General features: G+C 35.1%; 1 protein-coding gene across 2 annotated transcripts; it reads left to right on the top strand.

Annotated features, from left to right (window-relative positions):
* The first annotated feature begins 2,109 nt into the window (after positions 1-2,109).
* LOC121787777 (alpha,alpha-trehalose-phosphate synthase [UDP-forming] 1-like) lies at positions 2,110-11,182 on the top strand. 2 transcript variants are annotated; one of them, XM_042186616.1, is made up of 18 exons: positions 2,110-2,247; positions 6,099-6,404; positions 6,487-6,584; positions 6,669-7,057; positions 7,117-7,231; positions 7,336-7,437; positions 7,519-7,669; positions 7,757-7,845; positions 8,075-8,123; positions 8,298-8,398; positions 8,535-8,722; positions 9,024-9,141; positions 9,237-9,413; positions 9,492-9,617; positions 9,784-9,871; positions 9,964-10,094; positions 10,286-10,384; positions 10,610-11,182. In XM_042186616.1, the coding sequence occupies exons 2-18, from the start codon at positions 6,125-6,127 to the stop codon at positions 10,943-10,945; spliced, it is 2,637 nt and encodes an 878-aa protein (XP_042042550.1). In that variant the 5' UTR covers positions 2,110-2,247; positions 6,099-6,124; the 3' UTR covers positions 10,946-11,182. The 2 variants fall into 2 exon arrangements, with proteins under 2 accessions (XP_042042550.1, XP_042042552.1); XM_042186618.1 differs by lacking the exon at positions 2,110-2,247 and adding an exon at positions 5,871-6,005.
* Positions 11,183-12,527: the final 1,345 nt, after the last annotated feature.

Here is a 12,527-nt window from a genome sequence, read left to right as displayed (position 1 = left end):
CTCGTGAGATAGGGAGATCGTCGAGACGTCTCCGGTTGATACGAAACGTGCTGCAAATCTTCAATACCCGTCCGTAAAGTACATTTCCTTACCCTTATTTTCGTTTTTGGAGAACATGTCTTGGAATTGATATGGAAAATGCCGAGATCTCTTAAGAGGCCGAGTTACTCCGACAAATAGCCGACGATGTCTCCGTTTAGTTGAGATCGATTCCAGCGACGGTGCGGATTGAGGAATTGTCGAGTGCCGGGAAGAACGACAACAAATGACGATGCCATATTTATCCGACAACATCGCATAGGTGGTCAACCTAAGCTCATTTCGTATACAACAAACGACAACAAATGAATACCAATTGATGGGGCCGACCACATTCATTTCTTCCAAGAATCATTTTATTCAAATCCAATTCTTCCTACCGAACACGCCCTTAGTGTGTTAAGTGAGTGGGTAACAAAGTAGATAAAGTAAGAGAAAGAAAAAAGTAGAGAGAATAAAGTAGAAAAGTGAATGAAATAGAAAAAATAAAGCAAGAGGGAGAATGAAGTAAGAAAAAAAATGAGTTAATTATTACTCCATTCGCCCTCTATTAATTGACACCAATTTCCTTTTTCGTCTTCCCCAATTAATTGACATCCTTACTTTTTACTACTTTTGGTAATGAACTCCACATTCCACTAATTCATTCTATTCACATTTTATTATAAAATTGATATATAAATGTAAGATCTACATTCCACTAACTTTTTCCACTCAATTTCCACTACATTTATTAAAACTCATATCAAGTCAATCGGTGTCAACTAATGGGGGACCCTACCATTATGAAAATGACTCAACTGGAAAGAAACTTCCCGAAATACAAAAATGACTCTATGAATGAATATATGGAGTACTTCTCTCTTTTATTTTTTCTCTGCTTAACACATAAAACAATACTAGTATTACATAAAATTATGTGTTATTCAAGAAAAGGATCATCTTCATGGAAATGAAGAGATTAATTTTTTAAAACTTTGTAGCCAATTACTTCCTTTGTCCGCGAATAGAAGTTCTGTTTTTCCATTTCGGTCTGTCTGTGAATAGGAGTTCCGATTCATTTTTGCTATAAATGGAAATGGTAATAGGCTCCACATTCGGCTAACTCATTCTTCACACATTTCATTTAAAAATATTATATACAAGTGAGACTCATATTTCACTCACTTTTTATTTTTACTTTTATTTACCTTTCTTAAAACTCGTGCCACCAATGAAACTCATATTGCCGAACCGATAGAGTATTAGTTTTAATTAACTTGATTCGCCAATTCAATATATTCTCATTTTTTAAAATTTATGTATCATTGGTTGCCTAATTTTGTTCAATAATTCATCCTTATCGAATAAATTCACGTAAAAACAAATAAATCCAATGAATGTACTTCTGGATCCCCATTGAAGTTCCTAATGCGAAAATATCAACATTATATTATTGCCTTTATTTGGTAAATTACATCATATTTCCTATTTAATTCGAATATTCAGTATACCTTTATCCAAAAATAACTATATCGATATACACCCCTTTCTTAAACAAGTAATGTAATTATAAGTGTATTAATTATTTTCTGCAATGTCCCAGTTAAATGATTAATTATTTTCAATTCTAATAGTATTACTTTATGTTTCTTCATATTTTCGACTATTCATATATTTAAAAAAGAAAACGCGTGACTAATTTGAGACAATAGGGAAAATAACGGAATCTAATTTACAGCCATTATAATAAATCGAGTTGTGATATTTGAATGCTACTCCCTCTGCCCTACTTACAATTGACATGATTTCCTTTTTACTTGTCCCAATAAAAATAACACATTTCCTTTTTTTGAAACTTTATCTCTCCAATTAATACACTCAACCAATTTTTCTCACTCCTATTAAAATATTCAACTTTCTTTCTCTCTATTTTAATATTTATACCCACATTTTCTCTCTCCAATTAAACACTTTAACCAATAACTCATAAAATCATGTGTCGATCAAGAAATATGCCATCTAGCCGGGATAGAGGGAGTATATATTAGCAAGCTGGCGCATTTCATCACAATAAAATCTACACACACACAACTTTATATCACACACTGACACGCACAAGCACAGAGATACGCCATTTACATAAAGCAAGCCTTTTAACTCTTCGTCTCCAAGCAATTGCAATGCTTTAATGGAACCTGACGTCAACATTTCTCTTCCCATTTCCAGGTTAGCATTATTCAATTTTACCGATTGTCGTTTGATTTTAGATTTTGATGGATGTGATGTGATTCGTGTTTTTATTTTTTTGTTTTATTTTAAATCTTATTTTTGTTTGAGCATTTTACATTCCATCGATGGAATAGGTTATCATCCCAGATGCTATCCTTTGCTTTGCTTTGCTTTTCTTTTTTTTCTTTTTTTTTTTGTCTTAATTCCATTCAATTTTTCTTCTTTGTCAAGGTTTTATAAAAATTTCACTTTTTAGGTGTAATAAATTCACTAGGTGATGTAAAATCAAACATGCTCAACTAATTTAGTTAACTAGCTAGAAGCAAAGACCTCCTTCCTCACCAATTTCATCTCATTTTAATGTGATACTTTCTCAATTCACCATTTATAGTCTTATTTTGACTGCACATTTATAGTCTTAATTTTATAATAAAATGTCAATATAATGATTTAGTTGAATGGTGGATCTATTTAAAAAAAAGTAAATGAAATTTTAAATCACGGATATCTAGTAAAAACAATAGGTCATTTTTTTAGTATAAATGAGTTGATGAATATGGAATTATATGTTTAGTGCAATCCTATATATGTGTGTATTAGCTTCTAGTTCTGTTTAAAATGTAAATTTGTACTCCATCCATCATCCCCTAATAGTAGAGGTATTCTTTTAGTCAATAATAAATTACTCAATTATAGTTGGGCCATTAAAAGATGTATGAGCCAAACTACATAGGGACAGAGGAAATTTCTAGTTTACTAAATTATAGTTTACTTAAATTTATTTTTTATGTTTGTATCATACGAATTAGTACTAGCAAATATTGTTGAGAAACTATACTATTAGCAATATGTTCAATATCGTACCACTTTAAATAAAATATATATCTTCAAAAAAGGAAATTGCCTTCCGGAGCATCAAAGTAGAATATTATTCAAAAAGGCTGATTTAAAGAGCTCACATTTCACTACCAATATTATGCCCACTTTAAGTAAAAGAAAATAAATATTTAATCTATTTATAATTATCATTTAATCACTTAATTACTAAAACCTGCACTGTGATGTTTATTAATGTGATTGAATGAAATGAATTTAGGTAAAAATACAAGGGAGCACATTACCATTACAATTTCACATGGAATATTTGAAATTTTGTACCAAGTGCAGTGAACAAACAAACAATCACTAGGTGTAAAGCAAAATTACTCAAACCAGAACTTGAAACTTTGTTGGCTAACAATAACCACAAACTCTAAAAATTTACTGTAGGTAAAATTAATTATTGCTAGTTTCGAGAAGCGCACCACATGTATGGATCCCATTTGCTTATTTTTGAGCTACAATTACAACTGTTGTTTTAATTGTTTATGCCTATATGTAGGTCCAAATGTACACACATAAATGTGGGTTAAAATGCTTTCCCTCCAATTTTTAGGTTTTTTTTGAACTATTCCTTCTGTCATAAAAAAATTTGAGTCACTTTATTTTTTACATCAATTTTTAAAAAATTATAATAAATAGTTTGAATTGATTAATAGTAAAGTAAAATCGAGAATAACGTAGATAAAAATCTTTTCTACATTATTTTTGATTTTACTTTAATATTTATTCACTCTAACTATTTATCATAATTTTTTCAAAACGAGTAAAAAAATGAAGTGATTCAACTTTCTCACAAAAGAGAGAGTATTACTATATTATAGTGAGTCACTTACCCTTTTTTATTGAAAAATAACACATTATCATACACACACAGCAACTGTGACATCATTTATTTAGTAAATTGATATTTTGAAGAGCAAAAAAAATGTTATTGAGAAATAGAGAGGAAAAGCAATATGGAAAGCAGAAAGTAATGGGTAAAAAATAAAAAGACGTGGCTGAAAATGGCCTGATATAGGGGTAGATATTTTATGGTGGTAGTTCTCACAATTGGGTAAATCATCCTCGATTGTAGAGGTGGGGAGCCCACATTAATTTAGTTGCAGATTGACTATATTCATGGTTTATATATTTACTTGTAGTAGTTTTTTTTCCTCTTTTTTTACACTTTAGTAGTAGTATGAAAATAGACACAAACTTAACCATATGTTTCTCCCACTTGCAGTGGGCAGACAAAATAGTACAGTAGCATTTCTGTCAATTTTTCATACACTAGATTCTTCCTTTTTCTTTTTCTTTTCCTACCATACCATATACTCATGCTATAATTTCTCATTCCCACTTGTAAATCCAATATCAAATTATGAATTTCCTCATTCTACATTAATCTATATCCCCACCTCTAAATAATTGTTTCCTAGTGTTACTTTTTTGTCATGGCAGGCTAAAGGAGAGTAATTTTCATAACTTTACTTTATAGTCTTGTTTTTTTATGATAGAGTACATCACATACCTACTACTATTAGATATATAGATATTTGAGTGAACACAATCGAATCCACGCTGAAATGTCGAGTCGATTTTGATTTCCCCAGACTGAAACTTGAAAGTCTGTGTTTTTCTTAAAAATATTATGAGTTGGTTTTGATTAATTGAATGTAGTCGTTTTTCTTTTTATTATAGTGATATTGGATCTAAGATTATGAACTTTGGCCTAATTATAGTATATCCCACGAATTTTAAATTGTTCTAAAATATTATAAATTTTGTGTGTTATAACCAAATAATGAACTTAATATATACCTATAATATTTATATAAATAAAGTATGAAAAAAAGCAACCGTCATCTTGAGAAAATCTTATTCCGATTCACCATTTTTTCATGTCCTTTTTTTCCTTTTTCTATGTCTTGTGAAAGGGAATAATTGTTGGGTTGAATCATGGCGCATATCTATATAGTATAGGGTTAGGTGTTATACATGACTTGGAGACTAAGTAATTTCTTTTGATATTTATTTATTTTTTAGTAAATTAAATAAATATATTAAAAGTTATTAACTAATATTCAGTTGAATTTGATATTTTTTCTTTCTAGTTATTTTTTTAAGTTATATTTTTTAAGTTTAAAATTGCTATATCTCATTATTAGACTATACATTTGAATATTAATTTTATGATGAACTTTATCTCTTTCAAATTTTTAATATATTGAGTTCTTTTATCGAAGTTATTAAATCCCCTTTCACAATAGTTTGGTGATGCATAGTCAAGTTTCAAATCAAGAAATCAAGAAATCAAGAATGAGGATTATATCTTCACTAAAATAATAGCAATAGCTTTTTGAAGGGAGGTACAGTAACCAATTTGATTGGAGCCAATTGTATTGCAATTACACTTGTTAGAATTAGGTATGCCAATAGTATTGGCTTCGTCCCGATTAATTGACACCAATTCTTTTTTCGTCCGTCTTTAATTAATTGATACCCTTACTTTTTATTAATTTTGATAATAGATATCATATTCCACTAACTCATTTACTCATATTTTATTACAAAATTGATATATAAAAGTATGATATATTCACCACTAACTTTTTTTCATTTACTTTCTACTAAATTTCTTAAAATTTATGTAAGTCAACTGGTGCCCATTAATGGAGGAGTGGGTGAGTATAAGGATTCTTAACATGCGGTGGATAAAAGTAATATAACCTATTAATGGCAGTAAGTATCAAATTACAGATCACCTTCTCCACTTTATAATTTAATTGAATTCCTATCTTTTGAAAATCTTAAAAATAAATTCGGAGCGTTACACACACTTATTTCCTGTGACCTCCCATCATTGTCTAGTTTTCATCATCTCTGCTTTGGTAACTATGCAAAATCATCATCCATTCAAGCAAAAACATAGATTTCCAAATGCAATCTGCAAGCAAATGATTGGTTCTGAATTTGTAATGCAGAGCAATTGCTCTCCGCCGCAGTTAACATGTCCGGCAATAAGTGTAACGGCAGCTCGGAAGTTCCCACCACCCGAGTAGGAAGGCTCTTGCGAGAGAGACTCAAAAAGATCAACAACGATGGCATTTCGGAGACGGATGCATCAGATGGCAATGTGGAGCAGACTTACGACACTTCTTTCGTCGAGAAACCGCCTAAACAGAGGCTGCTTGTGGTTGCCAACAGGCTGCCTGTCTCCGCAGTGAGGCAGGGCGAGGATTCGTGGTCGTTGGAGATCAGCGCAGGCGGCCTAGTTAGCGCGCTTTTGGGTGAAACGTCGTTTCTCTACTTAAATATAATTTTATTCTTGTGTTTCTTTTTGCTTATTGTGTGTGTGTGTGTTTTTTGTAGGAGTGAAGGAGTTCGAGGCAAGATGGATTGGCTGGGCGGGCGTTAATGTGCCGGACGAGGTTGGCAAGAAGGCGCTCACTGCAGCTCTCGCTCACAAGGTTACTCAATCATCGCATTGCTAGACACTTGTGTTTGTTGATTTTTTGTAATGGAATGTTTGGTGTTATTTGGTGTCGTTGTAGAAGTGTATTCCTGTATTTCTCAATGAAGAGATCGTCAATCAGTATTACAATGGCTACTGCAACAATATACTGTGGCCGTTGTTCCACTATCTCGGCCTCCCACAAGAGGACCGTCTTGCAACCACGAGGAGTTTTCAGTCTCAGTTCGAAGCGTATCAGAAGGCGAACCGGATGTTTGCGGACGTTGTGAACGATCACTATGAGGAGGGTGATGTTGTTTGGTGTCATGACTACCACCTCATGTTTCTCCCCAAATATCTCAAGGAATATAACAACAAGATGAAAGTTGGATGGTTTCTTCACACTCCATTTCCATCCTCTGAAATCCACCGCACTTTGCCGTCCCGGTCTGACCTGCTACGTGCAGTTCTGATGGCGGATTTAGTCGGGTATTATTTTTTTCCCTTTGTATAAATTATTGATGCTTACTAACATTATTTTTTTCTAGATTCCATACATATGATTATGCAAGGCATTTTGTGAGTGCTTGCACTCGTATTCTCGGACTTGAAGGCACTCCTGAAGGTGTTGAGGATCAAGGTAGACTTACTCGTGTAGCTGCGGTAAGTCCTCTTGTCTCCGTGTTCCCAATTTTGGTATGCAATTGGGCCCTTAAACCGCCCTCGAATGATGGTGATCTCTTTATTTTTTATTCTTTCGACCACAGTTTCCGATAGGGATTGATTCGGAAAGGTTCATGCGGGCTCTAGAGCTTCCTAAAGTCCAGAAGCTCATTAAAGAATTCAAAGAGAGATTTTCTGGAAGAAAGGTTTGTTCCGACTTTTTTAGAAGAATGTGACATCTATATACTAATGAATTCGAGTACAAAATATGTATTTGTTACCTGTAGGTAATGCTGGGTGTGGACCGTCTTGATATGATAAAAGGAATCCCGCAAAAGATACTTGCATTTGAGAAATTTCTGGAGGAAAACGAATACTGGCACGATAAAGTGGTATTGCTTCAGATTGCTGTGCCAACGAGAACTGATGTTCCTGAATGTATGTGCTTGTGGTAGTTAGTTGCGTTATAAGAATTTTTTTTGCGTACTGATGTTTCATCTAGTTTTTTCGGTTTGGTGTTTACAGATCAAAAACTTACAAGTCAAGTTCATGAAATTGTTGGACGAATCAACGGAAGATTTGGAAGTTTGACTGCTGTTCCTATTCATCATCTGGTTAGCATCTTTATCAGTTGGCTTCTTAACTTTTTAGATGAATTTGATTCGTATTTGCTTCCATTTCCCGTCTTCAGTATCATAAAAGGACTACGTGTAGCTGTGAACTTTGTGTGACAAATTCGATGCTTATTTGGTTCCATTTCCCATCTTCAGTATCAAATCACCGAGCGACTGATTATGTCATCTCTCGTTCTTTTGAAATCTCTCTTGTTTTGTTTTTCTGCAGGATCGTTCTCTCGACTTTCATGCACTGTGTGCATTGTATGCTATCACTGGTAATAGTTGCTCTGTATTAATATATATGTTCCTAGATTAGTTATAGTAAATCACCATTATCAAACTAAAAAATCTCCTCCAGCTGATTTCAAACTAGAAATGTGTATGTTATTATCTGATTTTATGTTTCTTCAACTGTTAACTGATGCAATTTGGTGGCCTTGACTCGTCAGACGTAGCACTTGTCACTTCTTTGCGCGATGGAATGAATCTCGTCAGCTATGAGTTTGTAGCATGTCAAGATTCCAAGAGGGGCGTCCTCATCCTCAGCGAAGTATATAACGAGCTCTGCACTATGTTATGCACCATAGCTCTCTTTGATTCAAATTTCCATGACATTTTAATTCATTAGGTTTTCTTGTTTTTTCGAAATTTTTTTCCTTTCAACTACTAATTTTGCTGAACTGTAGTTTGCTGGAGCAGCACAGTCTCTTGGTGCTGGCGCGATTCTGGTGAATCCGTGGAACATTACAGAAGTCGCTGCAGCGATTGGCCAGGCTTTGGATATGCCTGCTGAAGAACGAGAGAAGCGCCATCGGCATAACTTTGAGCATGTCACAACTCATACTGCTCAACAGTGGGCTGAATTCTTCGTAAGGTTAGCCTGCATCCCTCGACCCTCCACTAAACTCTTGCCTAATATCTACACAACTAGCGACGATACTGGCATGTCCACGTAACTAGCACAGAGGAGACTCTCGTAAATCTGTTAACCTATAAGATTTTTGCTAATATCTTCCAGATAGTAAAGACAGCCTTACAAACTTAATTTTGCAACATTTGTAACATACATATTTTTATATATGGTGCTTCATTATATCTTGCAATATTGGCAATATTTCTAAATAATTGTTACATTCCTATGCATCTAAAATCTAAATCTTGATGTTGCTTTGCAGTGAACTCAATGATACTGTTATTGAAGCACAGCAGAGAATAAGAAAAGTTCCTCCCCCTCTTGCATGTAGCGATGCAATCGACCGTTACTTGCAGAGTAACAATCGATTACTCATACTGGTAAGCAGGGACGGATCGGGTGCCTCAAGCACCCCCTGAATTCCCAAGCTTTGTAAAGTAGTAACACTTTATCTCATTTTTGTGCATCATGACAGGGTTTCAATGCTACGCTTACCGAGCTAGTCGACACACCAGGGAGAAGGGGAGATCAGATCAAAGAAATGGAACTAAAGCTGCATCCTGACTTGAAGGAGCCTCTGAAAAGGCTTTGCGAGGATGATAAAACTATAATCGTGGTGCTTAGCGGAAGCGACAGATCCGTCCTGGAAGACGTACGTACTACTGTCATCCCTTCTCCTTTCGCCTCTTTAGTTGCACCGTATACCTTCTAAAAATAATTTCTGCTGCAGAACTTCTGTGAATTCAAGAACATGTGGTTGGCGGCTGAAAATGGGATGTTCCTGCGATCACCGGCGGGAAACTGGATGACGACGATGCCGGAGCACTTGAATATGGATTGGGTTGACAGTGTCAAGGTACTGAACTAAATCGCTCTTATAGTGAACTAAATTGCTCTTATAGTGAACTAAAAGCATTCTTATAGTGAACTAAATTCGGGTTATCTAGTTATGCACTTAGTTATACTTTGATCATCTCTCTCTGTACTTAAAGTATGACAATAATTAAGCCTACCTCTCTCAGCATGTGCTTGAATACTTCACGGAAAGAACACCGAGATCACATTTTGAACGTCGGGAGACTTCGCTTGTATGGAACTACAAGTATTCAGGTACCGATGACAATATCAATGCTCCGATTGGTAAAAACAGGAGGGAAATATACTCAATTTGTGATTCTGATTGTTTGTGTTTGGTTTGCAAGATTCTGAATTCGGAAGACTGCAAGCTAGGGACATGCTGCAGCACCTGTGGACGGGTCCAATATCCAACTCGTCAGTGGACGTTGTCCAAGGCAGCCGCTCGGTGGAGGTGCGAGCAGTTGGTGTGACAAAGGTTGGTAACAAGTCATGGTTATGATTAATCACATTCACCTATGTATTTCTAGCTAACAATAACACTTATAAATAAACAAAACATGATATAAGAATACACTTTTTTAGTCGTGTAACTCAAAATAGATGAGTTATCTGCCCTACCAAACGCGTTAATTACATTCTTGTTCTTGTTCTTGTATAACTATAAAGGGAGCAGCCATTGACCGTATACTGGGAGAGATTGTACACAGCAAAGCCATCTCCACTCCAATAGACTTCGTCATGTGCGTCGGCCATTTCTTCGGAAAGGTAACTTCAATCTTACTCCCTCCGTCCCACTCTAAGTGGAACATTTCTAATTCGGCACGAGATTTTATGTAGCGTTGTTTTGTAAGTAAAGTAGAGAGAGTTGTTTTTTATATTTAGAAATGTGTCATTTAGAGTGAGACATCCCAAAAAGGGAAATATGTCATTTGGATTGGGACGGGGGGAGTATTAATTATCTGCGCAAATTTGAGACACGGTGTTTTGCAGGACGAAGATGTGTACACATTTTTCGAGCCAGAACTCCCACCTGACAACTTGGGACTATCGAAATGCAAGATAAGCGAGGCAGCCAAGAGGCAACCTCCGAGCACCAACAGCATCTCCATGGCTCATAGTAAGAGTAGCTCCAACGGCGACAAGAGATCCGCGAGCAGCAGACGCCCGTCGCCCGAAAATACTTGCTTGAATGTGCTTGACCTCAAAAAGGACAACTACTTCTCGGTAGCTGTGGGGCGGCCGCGCACCAACGCTCGCTATCTTCTCAACACCTCCGAAGACGTCGTCTCGTTCCTTAAAGGGTTGGCGGATGCAACCAAAGTATAGGCTAGTTGATACGGGTATCGATACAGACGCACACACGGGAGCCAAAGACGTACGAAACCAAGTTACTAGAGGATTACATGTAGTGTGCATCAAATCTTCTTTTTATTTCCTTATCTAGTCTGTTATTTGTTTCATTTTTCTATTCTGGGTTTTCTTCGTCGGTTCTTCCTCTTCCTGATAGAGTTAAACCGCATGGGGTATAAATTATTATAAATAGAGGTATCGTGCTCTTTCCTATCTTTAAGAAATACAACTTCTCCAAATATCCAAATTTACACTACATCTTTACACTATGGAAAAATTGAAAAATGTAAAAGTTGATTTAGTTAACAACTTTTATAAGTTATGAAGTCCGCTAAAAGAGTTTAGAGTTTTTTTCGATCCGTGTTTGGTGTTTAAGAGTTGATTTTTTTACATGAATTTGTAGGATATGAAATGTTGAAGGAATGATGTTATTTGTCTTTAATTGATGCCTCTGTTTCCTGAATTTTTAATGAATTTATTTTATAATCGCTCCCTTAGCCTTCAAAAACCGAAGAATATCCAACTCGCGTGGCGATTTTAAATTTATTCGCCAATTAGAGACGCAATTTTTTTTTAATTATTGGATAGACACTATCGTAATGGCCTTGGATATTTGTTGAGATCCACGGACTTTTAATATATTAGTATTAACGTCGTGACATGCACAAGACATAAGAGTTTCAAATAATAAATATATAGAAAATAAAAATTCAAAGTAGCGTGAAGATTTTAAAGAAAGAAATGTACTTATCTTGTCTTACTTTAAATGAAGAATTTACTACTTCCTAATGAATGAAACATTTATGCAATTTTAATTTATAATTTAAGTAAAGTAAAAATAATAAAATTAATGACAAAAAGATGTGTGACTGGAAGGACTTGGAAAGAGGTCGAAAACACGAATAGAATGCGGATCAAGTTATATGGAATGATAACCGAACCAATTGGATCAGTTAGCAAATGTCGTTGCAACTTAATCAATGCAATCTAGCTCTCGCCCTTTCCGTCTTGCCAAAGTAATTTATAACTCCCAATTTTGCACAGCTTTAATAGTAAAGCGGCAAGTTCGGGGTCGATCCCACAGAGAAGTTGGTGTGTCGAGTGTGTGAGTAGTGAACAGGGGGGTTGGCTAATGCCACGCTTTAACTTGGGAGTTTTTAACTACTGGTTTTAATCTAGACAGAATTAAACTAGCTAGCTTGATCAATGGAAATTTAACTACTGGATCAAGTGAATTGCAGGTAATAACATAAAAGTAAATGCGCGGATTAAAAGCAAAAATAACTTTGATTAAACTAAAAGCTTAGTACAACGTGAAATTTAAACTAACCTAACACTTGGAATCTAAGAAAGCGGTAAAAACTGAGAAAAATTTCAGCGGGAAACTTAAGATAACGCTAACAGAAATGAGTATTCTGCAGCGCTCCCTTTCGGTCGCCCTTTAAACTAAGCTAGAGAACTAAACTAAACTAAGCTACAGAGCTGAACTAAACTAAGCTAGAGAGCTGAACTACGCTAAATAACTAAGCTAAGCTAAACTAGACGGAAAGTAAAGTCT

The sequence above is a fragment of the Salvia splendens genome, chromosome 22 (assembly GCF_004379255.2).
Source record: "Salvia splendens isolate huo1 chromosome 22, SspV2, whole genome shotgun sequence".
NCBI lineage: Eukaryota > Viridiplantae > Streptophyta > Magnoliopsida > Lamiales > Lamiaceae > Salvia > Salvia splendens.
Note: the sequence above shows the minus strand (reverse complement) of the source record. Positions and strands in the feature narration are given on the sequence as shown.